The sequence below is a fragment of the Bos javanicus genome, chromosome 17 (assembly GCF_032452875.1).
Source record: "Bos javanicus breed banteng chromosome 17, ARS-OSU_banteng_1.0, whole genome shotgun sequence".
NCBI lineage: Eukaryota > Metazoa > Chordata > Mammalia > Artiodactyla > Bovidae > Bos > Bos javanicus.
In genome coordinates, this window is record NC_083884.1 from 12,895,840 (window position 1) to 12,920,665 (window position 24,826).

Consider the following 24,826-nt stretch of genomic DNA (forward strand, 5'->3'; position numbering starts at 1 on the left):
CAAAACATGGTCGCATGTTTATTATGATGGAAGCTTCAGAACAACTCTGTGAAATTGGTAGAATATCTAATAAGCAAGTTTTTATTTACATATTTTGATCAGTTAAAAAAAAAATGAATTGCATGTTCTATCAAGCCAGCTAAGTGACTGGCCTGAGGTGGAGTTAGAAAGCGAGAGGCAGTTTCCTACCGCCTTGGGTCTCATCATCCAGTTTCCCCCTATGTCTGGCTGTCACTTTCATTCCCACACAATCTTGAAGATCTCATGCTCACTTTTTACTTGGGCACAAGCTTCTCCCCATTTCCCCCATTCACTGAAAAGCAGTTTCTGCATCCAGTTTCTTCTTTACCAGCTCCATTTTTCTCATTCCTCCTCTTCCATTTCCCTTGATTTGAAATAATTAGAAAAGGATGAACGTGTGTAGAAGGTGGCTGTGCTTTAAACCGTGGCCCATTCAGCATCCTTTCAAGCTTAGGTCCAGAGGCTCTGACCCAGCCCCTGACCTGCTGGAAGGTTGTGTCTGTCTTTCGTGTGTTGTTGTTGTTGTTTTTTTGTGTGTGTGTGGGGGGGGGGTGGGGGCAGGGCAGAGGTAGCATGTCCACGACTCCATTTTTGCCTGTCTTCAGGCTTTCTTGTTGCTTGCTTTGGGAGTAAACCGGATCTTCTTAATTCCCCCAGATGTTAGTAGGCAGGACGAGGCGGAGGGAGAACTCAGTGAAGGAGAACACTGGTATGGGAACTCTTCGGAGACGCCGTCGGAAGCCTCCTATGGAGAAGTCCAGGAGAACTATAAGCTGTGCCTGGAGGACCGGATCCAAGAGCAGTCCACGTCTCCAGACACCTCCTTGGGAAGCGCGACCCCCAGCAGCCACACGTTGGAGCTGGTGGCACTCGACGGGGAGGTCCTGCGAGACCCACTGCAGTGTCCAGATCACCTCTCCCCCGGCGTGTCTTCTCTGTGTGAGGAGGACCACCCAGGCTCCACCAAGCCCCTGAGCAGCAACTTGAGGCGGCTGCTGGAAGCCGGCTCCCTCAAACTGGATGCCGCGGCCACTGCCAACGGCAGGGTGGAATCCCCGGTCAACGCGGGCTCGAATCTCTCCTTTTCCCCACCGTCCCACCACGCCCAGCAGCTCAGCGTGCTGGCCAGGAAGCTGGCCGAGAAGCAGGAACAGAATGACCAATACCCTCCAAGTAACCGTTTCCTATGGAATCAAGGTAAGTGGTTGCCAAACTCAACCACCACCTGCGGCTTGTCCCCGGATTCCGCCATCCTCAAACTGAAAGCTGCAGCCAATGCCGTCCTGCAGGACAAATCGCTGACCAGGACGGAGGAGACCGTGCGATTTGAGTCCTTTTCCTCCCCTTTCAGCTCCCAGTCTGCCAGCTCCACCTTGGCAGCTTTATCCAAGAAAGTCAGCGAGAGAAGCTTGACTCCTGGCCAGGAACACCCGCCCCCGGCCAGCTCTTTCCTTTCCCTGGCTTCCATGACCTCCTCGGCGGCCCTTCTGAAAGAGGTCGCAGCGAGGGCTGCCGGGACCCTTCTGGCTGAGAAATCGTCACTGGTGCCTGAGGACCCTCTACCGCCACCGCCTTCGGAGAAGAAGCAAGAGAAAGTAACCCCGCCTCCTCCGCCGCCGCCTCCGCCGCCTCCTCCACCACCGCCACAGTCCTTGGAATTACTGTTGCTCCCAGTCCCCAAGGGAAGAGTGTCTAAGCCCTCAAACTCAGGTATGGACGCTTTCATTTCCATCAGCCTCTAAGTCTTTTTTTTCCTGCCTGTCAATCGCAATGTCTGATTCATTGCCTTCTTCCTTCGCGTGCGTTCCCCATCCGATCTGAGGCAGGAATAAAAAAGCAGAAGCAACGACAAAATAAGCAGCCTCAGGGTGGGTCTTTCATGTATGGATGACACGAAGACTTCACCAATAGCTTTATTTTTGAAAGGTAATGAATAATCTTAGAGACATACAGTACTCCTTCCCTTTCATAGAAACGATTTTTTTTTCGCCTTACCGAGTTCAGACTAGGTCCACACAAGATATATTTAATGGAGGAAGATCAAAGTATCTTTGTCATGGAGTGCATGGCATCACTGCACAGGAGGGAAAAAAAAACTCACTGCTTTTGAAATAGTTGACAAGAGAGAGCTTACTGTCCTACAGCTTCCATCACAAATGGACTTTTGTGTCATCAGTGACTATTCTGCCCTAATTTATCACACTATATACTTTTTAAAATATATTTTTTTATTGGAGTATAGTTGCTTTACAATGGTGCATTACTTTCTGCTGTACAGCAAAGTGAATCATCTATACGTATACATATATCCCCCTTTTTTGGATTTTCTTCCCATTTAGGTCATACACAGAGCAATGTGCCTGCCATGCAGTAGGTTCTAATTATCTATTTTATATCAATAGTGATACATGTCAATCCCAATCTCGCAATTCATGTGACCCCTTTTGTATACCCTTACATTAGCATTTTTTTTAAATTTTGGTGGGACATAAGCCTTTACATACTCTGTTCTTATATAATTTCTTATTGTATAAGAACTCTAAAGAATATTGTCATTCAGATGTAATCAAAGCATTTCCTGGAAATTCTCTATTTTATTCCAGTCCAATCAGATTCTGAAGGAATGTGCATGTGGAAAATGTGAATCATGGGTTTTTCTTATGGGGATGGTCTTTTCAAAGGAGAAGTTGCGATCTTCTAGAGCCTTGACGTTCACAGTTATTCATCCGAGGGAGAAACTTAGTCACTTGGGTCCTCACAGTGGAAACATCATTTCTTGTACTGGTTTGTTTTTAAATTATGCCCGTGGTAAAAAACAGGGTCCTGGAGAGGGATGTATGGAGTTTCAGATGTCTCTGGAGGATATCCTGCCAGACCTGAACAGGAAGCGGGCCACGTGTGTCATCATCAGTAGAAACACTGCCATTGTGTGCGTCTGGCCAACTTTTGATTATTTGCAGCCACATTGACGAGAGGGGGCTCAGAATGGCAAATCATTGACTGAACAATCACAGCTAACATCAGTTTGATGCGTTTATGACAAATTTCCATTTAAATTGCTGAATAAGCTCTATGTACTCATTATAATTGCTTTAAAACTTGTGTAAACAGCAGACTAGAACTAGGAAAATGGATATATGGAACTTTTATGACTCTTCACATGATCCAGGCCGCTTGCTCCAAGGTTTCTGAAATGTCAGTAAACTCCTAAAATTTTATCAATGCTGAGTTTCCCTTCTCCTCACTTCTCACCTGCCATCTGATGAGATAAAGAGAGAAATGGCTAAAATTAGGGAACAAGGAGACAAACAGAGGGACCAGAGTAATTTTTATAAGGGAATTAATCATTCCTGGTTTATAAAAATTTCATTTATGGGGAGCAGCAGAAAGAGAGGTATGGGCATCTAAGTAAAATGTTACTTTATGTATATTCTTCATATGGTTCTTAAATAGCTGAATTAAATGGTGTTTCTCCTATACATTCACTTGGACATTAGTTATTTGGAAAAGCTTATACAAAAGAGTAATAAACTTTAGCTTGCTGGTGGCTTGGAAAGAAGGACCTGGTAAGACTGTCTCCTGAAGGCTGACTATAATGGCTTTGTCATTTTAGAGAGTCATGGCTATAACCAGCAAGTTATGAAGTATGAGCTTTTCATTCAGGTGACTAGATGCATGTGCGGAAGAGGGGAGGTCTCAAGCTTCCAGGGTGGGCTAGACTATTTTTGCCTGTTTTGTTGTCAAATCTACAACCCAGGGACAAGATGGGCCCCTGTTTTGGTTTAAATGTCCACAGGCTTCCCTGGTGACTCAGACAATAGGGAATCCACCTGCAATGCAGGAGACCCTGGTTCTATCCCTGGGTTGGGAAGATGCCCCGTAGGAGGGCGTGGCAACCCACTCCAGTATTCTTGCCTGGAGAATCCCCATGGACAGAGGAGCCTGGTGGGCTCCAGTCCGTGGGGTCACAAAGAGTCAGACGTGACTGAGCGACTAAGCACAGCACACTGCACAGCACAAACCACGCCCACCAGGCTTCTCAGCAGGATTGAATATGGAGGTCTGTAAGAAATCGATTTTTCTTTTCTCCTTACTGAATTTATTCTGTTGCTGAAACACTTACTATTTGGATCAATGACCACGTTCCAGTTGAAGGGGAGGGGAAAGAACTTGAAACGGGACCCTGCCACCTCTCTTGCTGATTGGCGGGGACCCCTGTTTTCCATGCGCATCTGTTCACACTCCAAGAGGTAGCTCCGTGGACAGAGTATTGTGTTTAAAAAGAAACATTTCGTTTTGCAGAACTCAGACAAGAGAAAAGATTGCTGCAAGGAAAAGCACGAGGGCTCTTAAAATGATCCCCTGTGTATCCATGTGGGCGCATCCTAAGTTCAAGTTCTGTTTCTTTTAAATTAAAAAAAATTTTTTTTTAAATTTTACTACAGTCTGCTTATTAGACTATAGTTGATTTATAGTACTGTGTTATTTTCCGTTGTATAGCTTCATATTCTTTTCCATTATAGGTTCTTACAAGATGTTGAATACAGTTCCTTGTGTTATACAGTAAACCCTTGGTGTTTATTTTATATGTAGTGTTGTTTATCTATAAATCCTGTACTCCTAATTAATCCCTTCCTGCCTTTCCTCTTTGTTAATAGGTTTGTTCTCTCTGGCTGTGAATTTGTTTCTGCTTTGTAAATCGATTTTGATTGTATCATTTTTTAGATTTCACATAGAAATGATATCATGTGATACTTGTGTTTCTCTGACTTACTTCACTTAGTATGATAATCTCTAGGTCCATCCATGTCGCCACAAATGGCATTATTTCATTCTTTTTAATGGCTGAGTATTATTCTGTTGTATGTATCTGTATATATCACACTTTTTTTTATCCATTCATCTGTTGGTGGATGTTTAGGTTGCTGGACAGGTTCTGTTGCTTATTGCATGAACTGGAAACAGGAGAGGCGGTGCCTCTGTGCACTTGTCACTTAAAGTGAGTGTTATCACTTCCCAGGATCCTAACAGGGTTATGGATTAAGAAGTTGATAGAATATCTGATTTTGTTGTTTATCTTTGTACCATGGAGAGATGATTTGGCTGGTGTTGCTTAGGTCCCTCACCAGTTTTTGAATCTGAGGAGTGGGAGGGAAGGTGGGTCTTTCCATCCGTTCCCCACCTCCCCTGCTCTCTCCTTCCCCCCTCTCCCCTTCCCCACTTGGCACTGTTGGCTTCAGAGCCACCTGGGGGCTGGATTTGGGTGTGACTCGATTTTACCTAAGAAGCCTAACGGGGATGCAGTCACCCATGCTTCTAAACAGTTCTCATGACTACTTTCATTTTTATGTTTGGAAGAAATCTTAAGTTTGATTCACAATAGGTGGGTGGACTGACTTCTCACAGGGAAAGGGTTTCTGTTGCCCACTGACTTAAATAAACAAGTAATAACCCCCCACACCCCTCCCCCCAAAAAAATCCACAAAAATACACACCATCCTGATTCTAAGCAGGGCTTACATTTTGAAGCTCTTTCTCAAAATGTTGCACAAAGGGCATATAAAGTTGATTCTGGAGTTACAAAGCGAGATGTGTTAGAAAAGCCAGCCTTGTGTTGAGTCATTTAGACACTAGCGTTTCTTTGACCTTCTTTAGGTCAAGGGAAGTCCAAACCATGAAAAAAAAAAAAGTGTCTTTTAGGTCTGGCCTTATTCTTCTTTTTTGAACAGGATTTGGTTGTTGCCAGGTCATAGTGTATTTAATTCCTTAAAGAGGCCATCACTCGATAGCCTTTCCCCCTGCAAAGAGAGGTGATGCTGGAGTAGGAGGTTTCTTTTATGTGACCCCACGCCCCGGCACATGCGACACTGCTCTTCTGAAAGGGGACACGGTAGAGAGTAGATTATGTCCGTTTGCTCTAAAGATAAATGTCACACATTGACTCAATTCTCTTTGAAGCTACTGTTCTGCTGCAGCTCAGAACAAAATAAATAGTTTTTATTTTAAAGACAAAGTTTCTTGTAGAAAGCTACCAAGATTCCCAGGATGCCAGGCTCCTGGTTAAAAGAAATCACGAGGAGCCTTTCCCAGAGAATGTCTTCCAAAACATCTTATTTTCCTGAACAAAATTTAAATATGCTTAGAAGCAAGCTGGTCTCATACAGCTGGGAGCTAAGATTATTTCCTGGGTCAATAGATAGGGTTTTCTCGCTGCTGTTTTCATTCCTATTTATGAGATGTTATTAACATTATTGCAAAAGCAGAGAAAGTCCAGAAAGACAGGTCACCTCTTCTGATACTCCCCTCAGGTCCATCATTATTAGAGCCGTAATCTGGGGATGATCGCATACAGGGACTTCCTTAGAAAAGGAATTCGCTTTTTAATCAAGATTCAGAACTCTATGTCGCTCATCTCCATAATATCTCCCTAGTGACTTAAACTTAGATTGTCTCTAGATATCAGGCTTTTCTGTAAGTTTTACTAAATATTTACCAGTTGTTAGAATATGCATCAATTATCTCAATATCTCAATGTCAGTAACAACAGAAGGACCCAGGGACATCCATGATCAACAGAGTTTTGTGTTTCCCTGAAATAGGATTTGAAAGACTTGCCCAATAAATTCCATGGAAAGATACCAAATCCCTGTATGTTGTTACGAAGGAGGGTGTCTTATCCTACATACATATGCTGTAGTAGGTTAGTGGTCCTAGAGTCGAGATGGATGGTGCATGGATTACAGACAGCCAGGGCCACCTGTCATCTTAAACTCCTTCCGTGTGTATGGAGAGGTCTGTTTGCAGAAACTATGCACTTGCAAATTATCTTGATTTTCTACAGATTGCCACTTAGGATGTAGCAAGGCAAAGTTTGATTTCAAAGCCTATAAAACAATGAACATTTGTTAAAAAATACCTACATTGAACTACAATGATTCAGTTAAAACCCTCCATTTTTTTTTTTTTTAGCCGAATGAAATTTTTACATATAGGCAGTAGGGCAGAGCACCGACCTCAGGTGAAGAGACTGTCTGTCGTCACTGCTCTGCGACTCATGCGCAGAGGGACCATTGTAAGCATCCATCCCAAGTCAGTTGCCTCCTCTGCACGCTGAACAGGTTAAGATGTATCTTCAAGGTTCTTCCCTGCTTTAAAATTCCTTACTTCTACTTTCTTTCACTTTATTTGTCTATCTACTCAAAACTTTTTTTTTTCCCCCAAGTTTTGAATTACATATGTTGCTTCTTAGAATTCACTCTCAAACTTCCTGCACGATCTCTCTGCCTTGGACAGATCCTGTCCTTTGTAGATAGATGGACATACCTGATTGTACTTTATTAATGAGGTAGTCACACTGCATGCATTTGGATTATAAGCTGCTTGGGAGTTCATTTTGGAAACAAGTGAGCCATGAGTATGTGAACATCTCTGTGTGATCATCGTGGCTTCCCTACTCATTCTTTCAAGATGTGTGTTGGCATAATGTGTGAAAAGCATGTGCTCTTGAGTTAACACCTCTTTTGCTGGGACTTACTGGTGGATTCCTGTACCTTTTTTTTTCTATTTCCAGTCCTTGTTTGATTTTTTGGGATACTATCTTGACCCAGCCCTTTCTACTGAATTTCATAATGAAATTCTACTGAATTTCAGTCCAACACGCAATTACTTGTACTTGGTCCCTGGCCCTGTGTTGGGTGCCTGAGACGTGTCGGTAAGGACTTCCAGCTCTGCCCCAGCCTGTTCCTGCCTCCACCCTGCTCTTCTCCCTTTCCATCTTTTCCATCTTCCTTTCCCTGCTGAGCTGAGCCTGACATCAGAACTCTGCATAGGCTGAGCTGGACCTACCTGAACAGCACTGTGGATTCCTACTGAATTTTATTTCCTCTTGGCCCCAGGAATAATCTGTCCTGTTGGATTAGGCCCTGGGCTACGTGTTTATTGTGTGATGTCAGTTGTTTGGATTTATACCTGCTTTGATGGTAAGTTTTCTGCTTTGGAGGGAAGAGTTCACTGTCACTACTATCATTATAGTAGCCACTACCAAGAGCCTCCATGACAGGCATTTTATACACATTTATTATCTGTTGTATTCCAATAGTATTATTGCTTATAAAGAGAACATGTTTTCTCCAAGGGAGCACATCAGCAGCTATCCACAGCACCAGCTCTAGTAGCTCTTGGGGGAATTTAGTTTTGTTTGCAGTGATGCTAACTGGTGGTGTATTGCAGGGAAGTTGTTCATTGAACAGTTGTAAACTCGGTAAAATTATGAACATTTCCATCCTGTTACCTTGAAAACATATTGTGGTTCATTCTGAGGAAGTGGTCATATTTCTTTAGACTCTAAATCTAAGTGAAATTTACAGCTGTCAGTTCCTTGAAAATATTTTGGCATACAAAATAGAGTCCATCCTTACTTCTGTCTTTCTCAGAAGTAGTTAACAACATCATATATGTATGGAAAGCATCTTACCAAAATATAAATTTTTAATAAATAAGAATGCAAATATTACCAGGGGAAATTCAAATTTTTAAGCTTGATCAGTGTTTTCCGGTTACATTGGCTTCTGTCTTCCTTTCCTGCAGTGATCAGTTACAACTGTCCAGTAGTCACAGTAGTGTAACTATTGGACCGCTTATCTTGCAGTTAGTTTCTCTTCATTATGACTATTTGAACTTTTCCCCCCAGTCAGTCCAAGGGCACCCTAATTTGTGCACTTTTCATGTATATTTTGATATTAATTAAACCTAAGAAAGCATGGCTCCCAAACAAAATAAATGTATATGAAATATGAATATGCAGGGTTTAATGCAGTGGAGTCTGATCCATATGCAATGTAGACTCGCTGATTAGGGCAGGGGTGGAGAGTGTCAGGAAAAATAGGAGGCCGGTTGGTCACATGAGGCAAAGCCAGTTGTCCAGGCAAAGCCAGAGGTGTTCCTTTTGTGAGGAAATGCCTTTTGATTGCCTTCCTGTGATGTGCCATGAAATCTCAGGTCAGGGTATGACATCTCAGCTTTTCTCTCCTCTCCCAGACAATTGTGTAAAAGGCAGTTTAGGGTTTAGACCGTGGGAAGTACTTCCTGAAGATGGGGATTAGTGGCAGCCTGTTTGTGTATCTCTTTCTTATTACTTTGATGTTCTTAATGACCCCAAATAGACATCATTATCATTTTCCCCCCTTTGGCTTATGACAGTAATATCACCTAGGGGCCTGATTCAGTCTTTATATATATATAGTTTTATTCATTTATTTAATTTTTGGCCGTGCTGCATTTTTATTGCCATGTGGGCTTCTCTCTAGTTGTGGAGAGCTGGGGCTACTTTCTAGCTGCAGGGTGCAGTCTTCTTACTGCAGCGGCTTCCCTCGTTGCAGAGCACGGGCGTGCCGGCTTCAGTACTTAAGGCTCCTGGGCTCAGTAATTGCAGCTCCAGGGCCCTAGAGCACAGGATCAATAGTTGTGGTGCACAGGCTTAGTTGCTCTGTGGCATGTGGGATCTTCCTGGATCAGGGATTGAACCTGTGTCTCCTGCATTGGCAGGCGGCTTTTCTACCACTGAGCCACCAGGGAAGCCCCTGATTCAGTCTTCCCTCTCAAATCTGTTATTCAACATGCTGTCTTTGTGATCCAGATGTCAAAGTGGAGGGAATGATGGTGAAGGATAGACAGTGAGAGGCTGAATCAGGGATAGGAGCCCAGGCCAGCAGAGGCGATCAATAAGATGGGAGGAGAGCTTGAGTGGTTTAAGAAAAAGCGTGTTGATAAGCTTCTACAAAGTGTGCTTTTCCTAGAGTAAAAGGAAATCCTCAGTCTCCACCCTTGTCCGCTGATCAGAAAAGGGAGTTCTGTGATGAGACCCATCACAAGTAGAATTTCCAGACTTGAGGGATATGTTTTCAGATAGAGAATTCTTTTTCAAGGTCCTTCGTTATGCTAACCAATATTGCCTACACCTATAAGCAATGTAAAAACAGCATCTTTGGAATGCCCTGGCTTTATTCCAGAACTCTTCTGATTCCATCCATTTTAAGTGGTTCTTTGCATGTGGAGATTCAGTTGACTCCATGAATAAATAATAAGATTATTTAAAAGTTTACACTTGGGAATATTTCCTTTTAAAATTATAAAAGTCATGTATATATTAAAAAATTCAAATAGTACAGAGGAATATACAATGAAAACAAGTTTCCCACCACGATCCCTTCCTTTTAATCCACAGTCCTTTAAAATGAACTGCTTAATGATTTCCTATATACATTTCCAGATAATTCTCATACAGATAAAAAGATTATCATTTTTTATTTCATTTATTCATCTCATTCTTCCTATTTCTCTTTTTTCTTTTTTGCCCAAGTATTTAAAAGCAAATCCCAGACCTCATATTCATTTGCTTGCAAGTATTTACATATACATAAGGACTTTAAGGGGCTTCCTTGGTGGCTCAGAGGGAAAAGAATCCACATGCAGTGTGGGAGACCTGGGTTTGATCGCTGGGTTGGGAAGATCCCCTGGAGAAGGGCATGGCAACCCACTATAGTAGTCTCGCCTGGAGAATCCCCATGGACAGAGGAGCCTGGTGGGCTACAGTCCATGGTCAAAAAGAGTCAGACATGACTCAGCAAGTAAGCAGGGCACATAAGGACTTTAAGGGCTTCCCTGGTAGCTTCCCTGGTAAAGAATCTACTTGCCCATGCCTGCCTATGCAGGAGATGCTGGTTTGATCCTTGGGTCAGGAAGATCTCCCAGAGGAGAATGAAATGGCAACCCACTCCAGTATTCTTGCCTGGGAATTCCCATGGACAGTAGAGCCTAGTGGGCATTAATCTATGGGGTCCCAAGTTGATCACGACTTAGCGGCTAAACCTCCTTCACCACCACCACCACCACCACCACCAAAGACTTTAAAAACGCATAGTCACAATAACTGGTATTACATGTAATAGGATCAACAATTGTTATATGATATTATGGAACACCCGGGCTATAATCAGTATTTTCTTAATTATCTCAAAAGTGTCCGTTTATCATTGTTTCATTCAAATCGGGAGCAGAAATAAGCTTCACACCTTGCATTTGCTTTATCTGTCTCTTAAGTGTCTTTTCATCTATAACCTCTTCCCTTTTTAAAATGCCAGTTACTTGTTGAAGAAACTGGGTCATCTGTTCCATAGAATGTCCCACATTCTGAATTTGGCTGATTCCATCCCTCTTGGTGTGTTTAACTTTTTTTTTTTATTATTATTAAAACCACCTGTATTTCCAGGAAACTCAATAGTTATCTAGAAGCTTGATTAAATATTTTGTAAGAATATTTCATACATGGATTATCAAAGGGCACCCAATGTGCATCCATTCTTAGTGATGCTGAGATTGAGTAATGGTTTTCTGGGTGTTGTCAGCTTGATACATCCTTTATAAAGTCCCCTATCAACCTTTCACCTAGTGGTCTGAGCAGCAATTGGTTCCTATTTTCTAGAGAATAAAAATAAAGTCCTTCTAGACTTATAGTTTCAATTCTTGCTTTATCCACTAACTACTATCTTGGACATGTTTCTGTATCAGCATCTATTGATCTAATTTATTTTTTTAAATGGGCTTCTTACATTTTATTTCATGAGTGTATTACAATGTATTTAACCAGTTTGGAAATGTTTCTGATCCCTCATGAAGAGAAAGCCTGAGTCCTTAATTCTGTTTTTATTTCCTCTATCCCCAAATAGCAGAGGCTCGTGTGACCCTGTGCAGTATAAATTGGTAGACCAGAAGTGTAGCAGTGTAGTGTCACAGCAGACACCCTCCCCTGTGGGGCGGGTGGAGGAGTGATCCCTGCTTTCCTTGCAGGAAGTACTTGGTTTGTTTGCTTTCCTGAAAAATGGAAGCATTTGCGGCCGCCTGATTGTAGCTTTTCCCAAAGTGGGCGGTGGGCCCCAGGCTCCACAGAGCAGGGCAGCACACCTTGGTGGCCAGTGGAGGGTCAAAAATAAGAGAGTGACAGCCTCTGACCGCAAGGCCCCCAGTGGCCAAACTGGCAGCAGCATCTGCCCAAGCCATCACGGCACAAGTCAGCCTGAAGTTTGTCTCCATTAGGGTTTGGTGTGCGAGGTTTACGATGGCTCTTTGGTTTCCAGCGTAGTGTTATTCTCAGTCCCTTTGACTTGTCTTTATTTCTTGCCATTTTCCAAGTTCAGTAATTCCAATATGAACTCGAGTCTGGCACTTGCCTTCAGGAAAGCAAAGCCCTGGCTTCGGGTTTCTCTGGGCTGAGGTGTGGGATGCCTTCTGAAGTGCGGTGGGGTGGCCTCTGAAAGCAGGACTTTCCCAAGGCAGGATGAGCAGATTTTGAAAAAATGGAACCCAGGTGGAAGTCATGAGATGAACATAGCTTTCTACCTGCAGGAAAGCAGAAGAAAGCTTCCTCATAGATAAAGTCTTGGAATGAGAAAAACAACTAACAAATGAAAATGGAAAAACCAAAAAAGACCTCCAAAACTCAAAACCAAAAAAAAAAAAAGCCCAAAACAAAAAACAACAAAATGGAAGGACAAGCAAAAAACCCTCCACAACCCCCCAGTTCCGTGTTAGTTTTCTTTATAGAGCAGTGCATGTGAATTAGTGCTGGATGCAGTGTGCCTTTTTGTTTTCCTTAATTTTCCTGTCTTTCTCCTTCTCCCAAGCCTCAGAAGAGGAAAGCGGAAAGCCTTTCCAGTGTCCCATATGCGGTCTGGTTATAAAACGGAAGAGTTACTGGAAGCGGCACATGGTGATTCACACAGGTTTAAAAAGTCATCAGTGTCCGCTCTGTCCGTTCCGATGTGCTCGCAAGGACAATCTCAAATCCCACATGAAGGTAAGCCCCCCGCGGACGGGCCCGAAGGCGAGGCAGGCACAGCCAGGGCCCTCGCACCAGCCGGGGTCTGAGCTCGGGGTCGTAAAGTAGAGTGCGATGCGGATAAAAGGATCCATGTTGGAAAGGATCTCGTTATAAGTGTCCTCATGTCCACTGGACAGCCCAGAACTTAAAGGCAGAGAGCAGCTTCAGCAGCCAGATAATATATGTCGTGTAGAACCATCCCTTCCTACTGGGGATCGGCAGCCTAACCTGGCCTTGCAAGGTGACACTTTTGGAGGCGCTCGGAGCAAAACTTGGGAGGAGTAAGAGTTCAGGAAGAGCTGTTGGACCTGCCCCTCTTCCGGGAGGGAGCGCCCTCTTCTGTTGCTTCAAACCCAGAGGCACAACCACACACGTCGTACAGGAAGTGTGAGGAAGTTGAAGTCACCTGGGCTTTAACTTCCACGCTGTGGCAGGCTTGGGGGCCATTCCTGACAAAACTGGGTCCCCTTGAGGTGTCATAATTCCCGGGGTCACACTTAGCAAACACCGGAAGATATTTTTTTCAGTGTTTATTAGGGACAGCTGGGGGGCTTAACGCCTGTACCGACATAGAGGGAATGGTCTAGACTACCTGCCACTCTCAAGTGAGCTGGGGGAAAACTTAGGCAGCTAGCAGTCTTTTTAGCAGACTCTATTAATGCTAATTTTGTCTGAAATGCAAAGAGATCCAGTATCTGAGAAGCAAGAGATCAGAAGAGCATGGGCTTTTGATTTTGACAAGCCTGCCTTTAAACCTTATTGTGCAACTTACTAGCTAAGTGGCTGTGAGCAAATGCGTCTTTGGACTCAATTTTCTCAGCTGTTAAATGGGAATAGTTATGTCCATCTGGAAGGGATATCATTAATATTTAAGGAAATAATGGCGAAGTATTCCACACAGAAATGTGCAGTGGTAGCTTTTTGATAACCATCATTTTTACTGATATTTGCAGTAGTCTGGCTGTTAACATTATTTGTAAAGTGTCTACTATCCTGCCATAGAAAATGTAATGTGTAATGTAAAGTGTAACATGATGAGATAGTTGCTTTTCTCAAATTCTTGCAGTTTCATACTTCTGAATAGATCAGGAATCATTGTTTAGACTGTAGATATAAAAGGAGTGTGATTAGACAGAGCCTCTACTGACATTAGGAAATAACTTGGAAAGTTAAAAAAAAAAACCAACCATAATATAACTTGTTTTCTACCCTTTGTCTTTGTCCCTGGGGAGTATAACATGCCCTTCATCATCAGAATCCATTTAACCAGGGGTTCTGGTTGGTAGAATTCTACTGAGCCGACTCAGGTTTTGTACTTGAAACCTCTTCATCCTCTGTCACCTCTTCTCAAAGTAAAATCTTGTATTTTACACCGGCATAAGTGGAGAAGGAGACTTTCAAAGAAGTGCCTTTAAAACTAAAATTTGCTTCCGTTACTGTGCCCTTACACTCAGGTTTAGAAATCAGGCCTGGCAAATTTAAAGCTTCAGTGAGCAGGAAACTTGCATCAGGCCTGACACCTTGTAAGCCTGGTTTCAGCTCAGGGTCACTTAAAACAACCTATTTATAAACCCATGGGGGAAAAAAAAAAGCTGGGTTTTCAATAGCAGGAACTAGCGACCCTGAAACTGCAGGGAGATGAGAGAGGTGCCTTGGTGATACAGACGGTCGGCCACGACAGCATCACAGATGAGAGCAGCCAGGGCTCTGCAGGTCGTGGGGTCCTAGAACGCTTTCAGAACAAATCAATAACCAGTACAATGAAGCAGTTGTGTGAAGTGACTACTTTATTCAAACTCATGGTGTCCTAACCTGTTGAGCTTTTGAGGAGAGACGTGTAAGAAGGGCTCATGCAAGTTTAATTTCCTCAGATGGTGTACACTTTCTTTTCTGTTCTCCACCTCACTTATGGGCTCATGTTTTTTGCTTTCATCAAAGAATTCATGATTTAATTTTGATGAGATAGACTTTAATTTTGCTAGATTTTGAAACCATGGTCTACAGAGAAATATCATGGTGGTTTCCTTAGGAATAGATATTCTCTGCTCTGTTCCCCAGAGGCTATGTATGGTAGGAACAGATTTCCTAGAATGAATCCTGCCTCAGAAGCAGGGGAAGTATGGCCTAAAGGTTAATATCTCAAACCCCATGGTCAGGAAAACAAAAACAAAAAAGCCTTAGTTAGACTCTCAGTAGCTGTGGAGCTTTGGGTAAATCATTTAACCTCTCCAAGCCTCTGTTTCTGCTCTTGGAGATAGTAATTGTATGATATATCTCATGGAGTTGTTTTAAGGGTTAAATGAAATAATGGATATAAAGCACTTAATATGATGCCCAGCATGGAGGAGCCCTCAGTAAATGTGGCTACTATAGTAATTACTATCCAAAAGCCATCTGAATATATATTCACATTTACATTTGGAAATAAATCGATGACACGGCATAAAAGAATGACTCTAAATTTTATTGCTTTTCTCTCTTTGTGACACAAAGAGAATTTAGAAAAACTGATGAAAAGAATCTGAAATTGGCCCTTAATCCCATCACGTAGAAATAGCCATTATTACCATGCTAATCTGTAGCCTTCTGTATTTATTATAAAGATTTACTTAAGGAACAATGGGATTCTAAGGGATTTGTTCAACTGTAGTACTTATTGGGTTCTAGGCACTGTACATTTTCTGAAAGGCTGCCTTTTCTCCTTAATATATCATGCAAATATTTTTATGGCTTGCTTCGGAAGGAGCTTGTAAATGCCTGCAGCTTCCTCAGGGTTATCTTAGGTTTCCATTAAGTCTTTTACAACTTTCCTGGATGAGTGAGCATACAGGAATTCAATACGGAATTCATAAGATAAGGTGAGGAGGGCGGAGAACAGGAACACGGGTGAAGAAGCGGCCCGACGCGGGCAGGGGTCGGGGCGCCGACGTTTTCCAGTCTCAGGTGTGCCAGGCAAGGCGGTGACTGCTGGGCTCGCCCCCTCCCGGCCTGCCTGGTCCCCTGAGCAGGGCGAGTGATGGAGATGTTTTTCCCCAAACTGTCCGACTGCTGCAGAGGAGATGGACACCCTGATGCAGCAGTCTTTAAACTTCTTGCGGCGGTGACATGCGCTCTCTGTGTAGGGCGGCCAGCAGGCAGCCCATCTTTACGTGACCTGGAAAGAATGACACGCTTTAGTCAAGTGTTTCTTGACCGTAGCCGACCGAGAGCGATTTCGAAGGCAATGTCAGGCTAAAGAGAGTACAGATGATCCCAGAAGGGGCTTTTATTGTTGGGAGAGCAGGGGCGAGCCTTCCCTCCAAGGCCAAATGCGAACTCGTGCCCCTCTCGGCAGGTCTAGCCCAAATATAACGCTAAGTGTGACCGTCAGCACCACATCCACTGTTTTTCTTTTCCACACTCACTCGTTTTCCCGCAACTAAATATAGCCAAGCCAGGCTTGGATAGAAAAGGAGACATGCACGGGGCTTGGGCACAGACTCTTTTGAGTCCAGGGCTCCGTGTTGGATTTTAGAACCTGGACCCCATCCTTCTTCTTTTCCAGAAGCTGCTTCCGGAGCTTCGTTCTTGGATTAGCGCCTGTCCTCTGCCGGGGCAATAGATGTCAGGACATTTCTGAAACGGGATCTATCCCACCACCCTGCTCCCGGGGATGGCGGAAGCTTTCTGCCTAGTGACCTTTACCACCTGGCTCCAGGGCGAGCCATGGGTGGCACCTGTCAGGGCCCCCTGGGGCTGTGACCGGAGGCCCCACAAGGTGCCAGCTCCCGCGTGAGCCGGGTAGAAGAGAGGGTGGGGAATGTTCCCGATTGTATGAGGGAGAAAGCAAGTGAACCCATCCTCTCCAGAGTGAAATCCTTTTGTTGTGAAAGAGCTGAGACAGTCCTCAGCCAGCAACAAGGGGTGTGTGCCACCCTCCAGCCTCTCCCCACCTGGCAGGCGGAAAGCCTTTTAATGAGCAAGGCTTTGCCGCAATTGAATTTAAGTGTATCTGGTTATTTCTTTGGAGAAATTCATGCTTTGGGGGACCCAGAATCTCTTCTGTTGTTTTTTTCAAAAAGCCACAGTGGGGTGCTGTAGCGACAGGATCTCACCATTAACTTTTAATGTCTTTGCTTTTGTTGGTCACTGAACATTATTTAAAAGTATGTTTTGGCTGGTGAATAATGCTTTTGGATTGCACTCAGAATGCATAAACAGCTGTAGTAAAACTTGCTCTCTTAGAAAGGAAGCCCACGCAGAGGGGCCAGGTGGCCCAGTGGATTAAGGAACCTTTAACCTTCATTCGACCTAGGTTCAAATCCTGCCTAGATCGCCAGAGGAGAGGTTGGTTTGACTCGGGGTTTGAATTCCATTCCCTCGTTTTTCCAAAAATCACACAGCTCCCCAAATCTTTTGGCCCAAATCTACACCATTGGCAGTTCCTGCTCGAGGGAGGGCCAGTCCTGAAATAGCAGGGTGGAGCAGGTCAGTGCTCAAGTACATTGGCAGAGATGAATGGGGAAGTTACAAGCTTACTAGCACCTGCCAGCTCCAAGCCTGGCTCAGGCCAATGCAATGATTTCCTCACTTTTTCAAGCCCTAAATTTGATCATGACAGGAAGGAAAGAAAAAAGTTTCTTCCCATTTTCACAGGTATTGTGCAGGCAAGGCTGGAACTGGGTTTCCAAGTCTGCATTCTTTCATTGTAGACGTGCCTATCTAGAGCCTGCTAGAAAGAACCATATTTGGCACCTCTGGTTTCATCTTGCTGAGACTGTTTGGTGGGCATCAGCCTCTGGTTTTCCTCCTCCTCTGCTCCTTCTTCTTCTTTTTTTTTTTTTTAGAAGCTGCCTATAGATAGCTTGAGGAATACAGAAAGGAAGGGTGTCTTAGAAGCTTAGAGAGTTGTTTTTATTTATTATTTTTGTCCACATTGCACAGCATACGGGATCTTAGTTCCCTGACCAGAAATCGAACACATGCCCCTGCAGTGGGAGTGCGGATTCTTAACCCCTTGACCACCAGGGAAGTCCCTCCCCGTCTGCTTTGTTTATATGTCCTTTGGCTCCGGCCACGTGCTCCAGGGTCTCAATTTCTCTACGAAACGGGAATGCCCTGGAGGCATTATTTTCCACAGTCTTAATTACCTAGAGAAGCATTTTTGGAAGTGGAAATTATGTTTGCAAAGCATAACTACTTCTCTGGGTGGTAATAATTGGGTCCATGCAGCATATTATATTGTGAGAGGAATTACTTGACAGGGTACCTCTTTTGACCCCCCAACTAGTAATTACGTAAGTTCCAGTTGTGCTGGGTTTATAAAGTTTTCTTTGAAGACATCAGCGGAGATGAGATGACTAGAACATGAAGAGGATTCTACCCTAGACAGCCTCCGTGGGCAGACAGCGTCCCCGGTTGACTTGAATGTGGATCTACTAACAGGCTCTTAACCTGTGTGGACCCGCTCTGTGTTTAGGGATGACCCTCATGACCTGAGGCACACAATGAAGCGCTCCTCTGGTGATATGGTTCCCTGGGCCAGGAAGGGAATGGCAGCCCCGTTCCAGTATCCTTGTCTGGAGAATCCCATGGACAGAGGAGCCTGGCGGGCTACGGTCCACAGGGTCGCAAAGAGTCAGACGTGACCGAGCAGCTAAGCGATGCAAAAATGCAAAGGGTGGAGGTAGAGCAGGGCGTTCTCCGTCGGCACGCAGCAGCCAGCTCACTCTTGTTGCTTCTCCGTCAGGTTCATCAGCACCAGGACCGGGGAGAGACCTTTCAGTGCCAGCTCTGCCCTTTCACTTCCTCCCGCCACTTCAGCCTGAAGCTCCACATGCGTTGCCATCAGCACTTCCTGAGGACAGAAGCCAAGGTGAAGGAGGAGATCCCAGACCCCGAGGTCAAGGGGCCTCCCCACCTCAGTGACAGTGCCTGCCTGGGGCAGCAAAGGGAAGGAGGAGGGACAGAGCTAGTGGGGACCATGATGAAGTCCAGCACTCCAGAGAGGACTAGCCAGGGTGGGGCTGGCGTCTCACCTTTGCTGGTGAAGGAGGAGCCCAAGGAAGATAACGGCCTGCCAACCTCCTTTCCTCTGAATGCTACCGACAGGCCAGCCAACCACACAAAGCTGAGAGAGCCCTCCGAGTTCGCGGCCAACAGTGCGTCCGCGTTGTTCAGCCAGGACATCTCTGTTAAGATGGCGTCTGATTTTCTCATGAAGCTGTCAGGTACTTGAAGAGGGGTGTCCCCTCTCTCTCTCTCGTTTTCTATCTACCAGTATTCGTAGCTGTACAGTGAGCTGGTAGGACTAGGTGATATCAAGGTTCCTCTAAATGACGATTGTCTGCACCCTGACACATTTTCTCCTTGAGACTTTTTTTTAACAGTCCTGTGGAAGAAGGCATGGCTATGGTTTGGGTCTCGAAACAACAGAAATTGTTGATTTCTTTCTAGTTTTCCCCTGTTGTGGGTCCTTGCTGTGGGGGACAGGTCGCATGGGAAGCCAGGTTGGTGACAGTTCTTTGTGTGACCTTGAGCCCTGTTTAACTTGTCTCTCCATTGACCTTAAGCCGTATTTAACTTTGTCTCTCCACTGGGCTCTTTAAAAGGGCTTGTACGGGACATCTTGCTTTGCGTATACTCAAGTTCTCGACTGCCTTGATGTAAAAGATTCTAAAGGACATACGCACAGAGTACTATTAGAAAAATTTTAGAGTTTTAAAATTTGAGCAGATGGTAAAATTAGCTTTAGGTTTTGTTTTTTCTAATGGAAAGTTTTTCATTGTGGTCAAAAAAAAAACATGAAATTTGCCATTTTAACCATTTTCAGGTATACAGTGCCTTAGCATTAAGTACACTTATATTTTTGTGTAACCATCACTACCGTCTGTCTTGAGAACTTTTTCATCCCCCCAAACTGAAGCCTCGTACCCATTAACCAAGAATTCTTCCCTCCGCTCTGCCCTGGTAATCATTATTCTACTTTCTGTCTCTATGAACATAACTACACTAGAAACCTCATGTAAAGTGGAATTTTAAAAAATTGTTAATATTCTTTTGTAGCTGCCTCAATGCTTTTTAGAAAGAAGTTGTAGTATGTCATAAAAATGTATTACTAATTGATACCACTTTCACCATCAAATTATACATGATGTTTCGTTTAGTGTCTCCCCCCCCCCATTTCTTTAAGTTGTGGAATTGAATAGGGAGTGTCATGATGCCAAAGGAGCCCTGTTTTTCCTGACTTTTTTTGTGATGAGAAAACATGTTGTGGGCCTGTGCAGCTCCTCATTATATTTTTTAAAGTCTGATTTTAAATTTTAAAAGAGATGTAGAGGGTGGGGAAAGGTCGGCAGAGAATTGGTTCTGTCTCTCAGTGAAGACGGCAGGCCCCACGATGATTTCCAAATGCCATTTCAGCTCTTTGGAGATTGACAATACCCTTTTAAATGGAGAATAATTGGTCACCACCTTCCTTTAAATGGACTGTGAGTCAAATTTCACTAAATGTCACCGCCAGGTGAATTAGAGGTTCTGCTTCACTCTGAAATCCCTTTGCTCAGTGACGCGTCAGTCAGGTCTTCTGGAATGTTCCCATCACCCCAGGTCTGTGCCCCTCAGGAGTGCTCAGGGCTGGTTGGAAGAAATAGGGAAGGGCAGGGGATGGAAGTGAGGCATCGCGGAAAGAACAGAGATGGAGTGTTGCAGGGAGGCACCCCACCCCGTGCGACCGGTGAGCACACCTTACACCACGATGGCCAAGTGGCAGGAAGTCAGGTGCCTGGACCGCGGCAACGAACAGCGACCTGCCCCTGCGTTCTCCTCTCCCGTCCCAGCCTAGGGAACATGTGCTCCTGAAGACTCTGCATCTTATATATAAACGTCTTTGGAGATGTGGGGAAAGTGTAGGCTTCTGGGTTTCGTTTTGCTGCAGAGCCTTCAGTTTTCACTTCTGGGAGAGCACTGGTTCTTTCTTGATAGTATGTCCCACCAATGTCAGAGCAAAAGGGGCTCCTTCTGCGGGCTCTTCTAGTGCTTCCTCGAGAGAAGGAATGCGGTGGTGGGCGTATTCACCTAGGATGGCTAAATGGGACGTTTCCTGACTTAGCAGACAAGGGGGAAACCGGAGGGGTGAGTAGCTCGTAGGAAGAAGGTGCCTTCTTTACTCCAGGACTCCAGAAAGTTTTTAAATCTTGAGGAAGGTGAGAGAGGGTGGAGGAAGGCTTGCTAATACACGACTCCTGGTGGGCTTAGCTATGAGTGCCCCACATCAATCTGTAATTAGCTAGGGACGCAATCTCAGGGAGTGTAAGGTAAGACCTGTGACTGCTGAAAGCCAGGCTTGCAAACAGGAGAAACACAAGAGGAAAAGCCAGCCGGGAGGTTGGGGTGGAAAACCATGCACCCAGGCCTTCTCCTGTGATCTGTTTTCTCAGTCGGCTATTAACGGGGACTTGTTTACGGGTTTGGCAGTTGCAGTATTTACCGACTGATCAACGGGCATAAGAAAACAGATAACAAATGCACGCTGTTTATGCAAAAGGCCCGTGCAGCTATTTTATGGTGGCTTACTAGAGGTCCTGAAACCTGACTTGTGTGCACTGTTACCTAGCAACCTGTTACAAAGTCGCCGGGGAGTGAGATGCATCGGTAATTTTTTTTTGTGTGTGTGCATATTTGGATGTAAATGTAAACTTGGTGACAGTGCAGCACAGCCCACGGGAGGAGAAGAGACGTGAAAAGGAAAAGAATACATTTTCGGGGGAGAGGGGACGATTATTATTTTTTTCTTCCACTTGCTCTCTGGTTGATCAGAGTCCTATAATTGATAGCGGTTCTCGCCGGGGTACTCCACCTGGCTGTGTCCGTGGCTGTGATCCCAGGACCAAAGGGCCAGACCCCAGGGAGCTGTGGCTGAGCTTCTGGCTCTTTCCCTTATCAGATGTCGGGTTAGCATCGGGCCTTGTCCCCCAGCCTCATAACGGTGCCATTGTTCTCGTCTTGAATTTTTGAGCCAGGCTCTGTGCGTGCACCTGCTGGGACCCTAGGGTGCAGCTGTTTGTGGACACCGGGGCTGGGAGCCTCTGCCAGCCACGTCACTGCAGAACCGGAGCACAGTGACAAATTCAAGCGTGTCCGTATCTTCTTGTTTTCAAAAGCGAGATGGAAAACACTTGATTCTTTCTTGCTTGGTGATTAAGGGGAGTCTTTCTTGCTCCTTCAACACACAAATGACTTTAAGGGAACCCAGGAGGATTAAAGGGCTTCCGAGGTGTCGCTAGGGGTAAAGAATATGCCTGCCAGTGCAGGTGATGCAAGAGAGTGGGTTTGATCCCTGGTTTGGGAAGATCCCCTTGGAGTAGGAAGTGACAACCCACTTCTGTATTCTTGCCTAGAGAATTCCATGGACAAAGGAGCCTGGCAGGCCACAGTCCATGGAACCACAGACTCGCTGTGCAACTAAACATGTATAGCAGTATTAAAAATCGCTGGGGGGATGCTGTTTTAAGGGGACTCGAAGGCCACCCATCCCGATCCCCATTTTGAGGTTTCCCAGCGTCTGTGATTGTGAAATCAAACCCCTTCCCCAAACCATCCAGTCTTCTCCCGCCTGAGCCCACACTTAACATTCCTTAGTCCTTTGCAATTAATGTTTGCTAGGACCAAGGCTTCCCAGGCTCAGCACTGTAACTGCCTCAGAGGAGAAGATGGGGCAGCCCTTGCTGATGGCTTTCTGGGATGATGGCAAAGATACTTTTGAAAACTCTGCTCTGCGTTTCAGCCTAGGAGACAAGCCTTCGGGGGCTGCAGCCTGCATGTTTGCCCAGATCTCTCTGGGAATCCAGAAGACAGAGGCAGACTGTCTCATGTCAGGGCGAGGGCTTCAGTAGCCGCATGACTGGGGCTTTGCAAGGGAGAGGAGGTTAAATCCCTACAGTTGCTGTGCCATCTCTCCTTAGTCTAGCAGCAGTGCTCACCTTGACTGACATTAGACTCACCTGGGAAGCTTTTGTTTCTTACACGCCGGGGTCCAGCCCCACTGCCAGAAATTATGATTTAGTTGGTCTCGGACAGGACCTAAACATCGGTGTTTTCTTTAAAATCCTCAGATGGTTCTAAAACTGCAGCAAGGCCTAAGGACCACTGATGTGGCAGCTGCGCTTGCTACCTGGCTTGTTGGTTTGTTTCCAGTACAGTTGTAGTTTTTTTCAGTACAGCTCTCTTCGCTCACTCTCTGTCCCAGACCACGAAAAGGGCCTGGTGCTGTGGGTTGGGTCAAGGTTGACCTGAACTGGAGGCCTGGCTGAGTCATGGTGATTGAGCCCCATTTTTCCCCTTGTGGGGCCACATGACAGGAGAATTAAAACAAGCATCTGGATGTTCTGCTAGAATTAGAAAATCTTGAGACTCATCTGTAACATCTAGGAACTGGGAGGATCATCATTAGACGCCTGATTAAAAGTTGCCTGCTGTGGCCTTACATCACTTCTCTTTCTGAAAAACCACACTTTTCAAGATATCACATGTAAATCTAACTCTCCAAATTAGAACCAAGCAGTTGACAGAAACTTGGCACCTCAGTTGTTGGCTGGGAATATCTTTTTAATCTTCTTGTACTGGGTTTTTTGAAAATAAAAAGATACAAGTCATTTCAACTATTTTTAGTTTGGAAACTGGCCAAAGAAATGTTCTGTCTCCCGCATTCTATTAATTTCATAAAATTGAGGCTGAAAACATCTTAACCATGAGAGGTGGATTTCAGAAAGCAATGACTTGCAAATGAGTCCAAGCTGAATTGTTTCAAATGTGTTAGGAGCTCAGCGGTAAAATGGCCAAGGTTTTCTTGAATCAACAACGGGGAGCTGGTGAATGTTTGTGTTGTATCTTGTGGGTTCCCGTGGGCCTTTGCTGTGCCACCTCCATCTATTTCCCAGAATTTTATGCATCTGTAGTTACAATACCGTTTGTCTGTAAAGGGCAGCTCCTTATCCAGTGATACCTTTGTTTGTGCTGCCGAAGAAGGCAGGAGCCAGGAGATGCCTGGTAAACGAGGCATCCTTATTACCTGCTGACTCTGATTGGCTGTTAAACATCTTAGCATCTTTCTTCCAAAGAAAAGTCAGTTTCCTGCCATTCATGACCTCAGGTTTCACTGCCGTTAGCCGGAGCTCTCCCTATGCCTAAGTATGCCTTCCAGAAAGGTTTATTTTGGGCAGCCTTCCTTTGTATCTTCAGTGTGGCCTTTCTTAACCCTGCCTGGCTTTTCTCACGATGAGCACTCAACTGATCATGTGACTAAAACTCCTCGTGTCAGAAGCCACTTTAAGGGGCCTCCCTCCGTGTTGAAATCCTGGATTTTACCGAACTGGGTGATTCATTGAGAGAGAGTGTGTGGCTCTTTCCTGTTTTTCAGTGACTTGCAACTCCACGAGACAAGGGCTGATCTGAGTCACAAAAGGGAGCAGGTGGTTGTTACAAGAAAATGGGGCCTGGAGTCACACACTCACGTGCTCAGGCTTCCAGGGATGGAGGATTTGTGACACTGATTAATTGTTTATGGTTTTTCCTGAAGAGTCAGTTGCTTAGTGCCTTGTTATTGTTGCTGTTCAGTTGCTAAGTCACATCCGACTCTTTGCGACCCCGCCAGGCTCTTCTGTCCTCCGCTGTCTTCTGGAGTTTGCTCAACTCATGTCCATTGAGTCAGTGATGCTAGTTAGTTAGCACAGCGCCTGCTCCAAGCCGCTGAACCCACTTGAACTTCTAACAACCCTAGAGGAAGGCACTATTAGTGTTCCCATTGTACAGATGAAAACTGAGAAACGGGCTAAGACACTGGGTCATGTTTACACAGCTAATGAGAGTTGCGACTGGGGTTCCAATCCAGGCAGTCAGGCTCCAGCATCCCCTCTGCCAAAATACTAAGTAAGAAGTGGTAGAACTGGAAGTTGG

The 24,826-nt window shown here is 44.9% G+C and overlaps 1 protein-coding gene across 7 annotated transcripts in view; it reads left to right on the forward strand.

Annotated features, from left to right (window-relative positions):
• Positions 1 to 24,826, forward strand: part of ZNF827 (zinc finger protein 827) — a 190,811-nt gene that overhangs the window by 36,209 nt on the left and 129,776 nt on the right. For 6 of the 7 annotated variants that reach the window (XM_061384066.1, XM_061384072.1, XM_061384068.1 and 3 more), the window contains exons 2-4: positions 679 to 1,731; positions 12,699 to 12,871; positions 18,624 to 19,104. In XM_061384066.1, coding sequence (XP_061240050.1) covers positions 679 to 1,731; positions 12,699 to 12,871; positions 18,624 to 19,104 — 1,707 coding nt within the window. Of the gene's footprint in view, positions 1 to 678; positions 1,732 to 12,698; positions 12,872 to 18,623; positions 19,105 to 24,826 lie in introns of those variants that run through there. The other variant, XM_061384067.1, reaches the window with a different exon arrangement.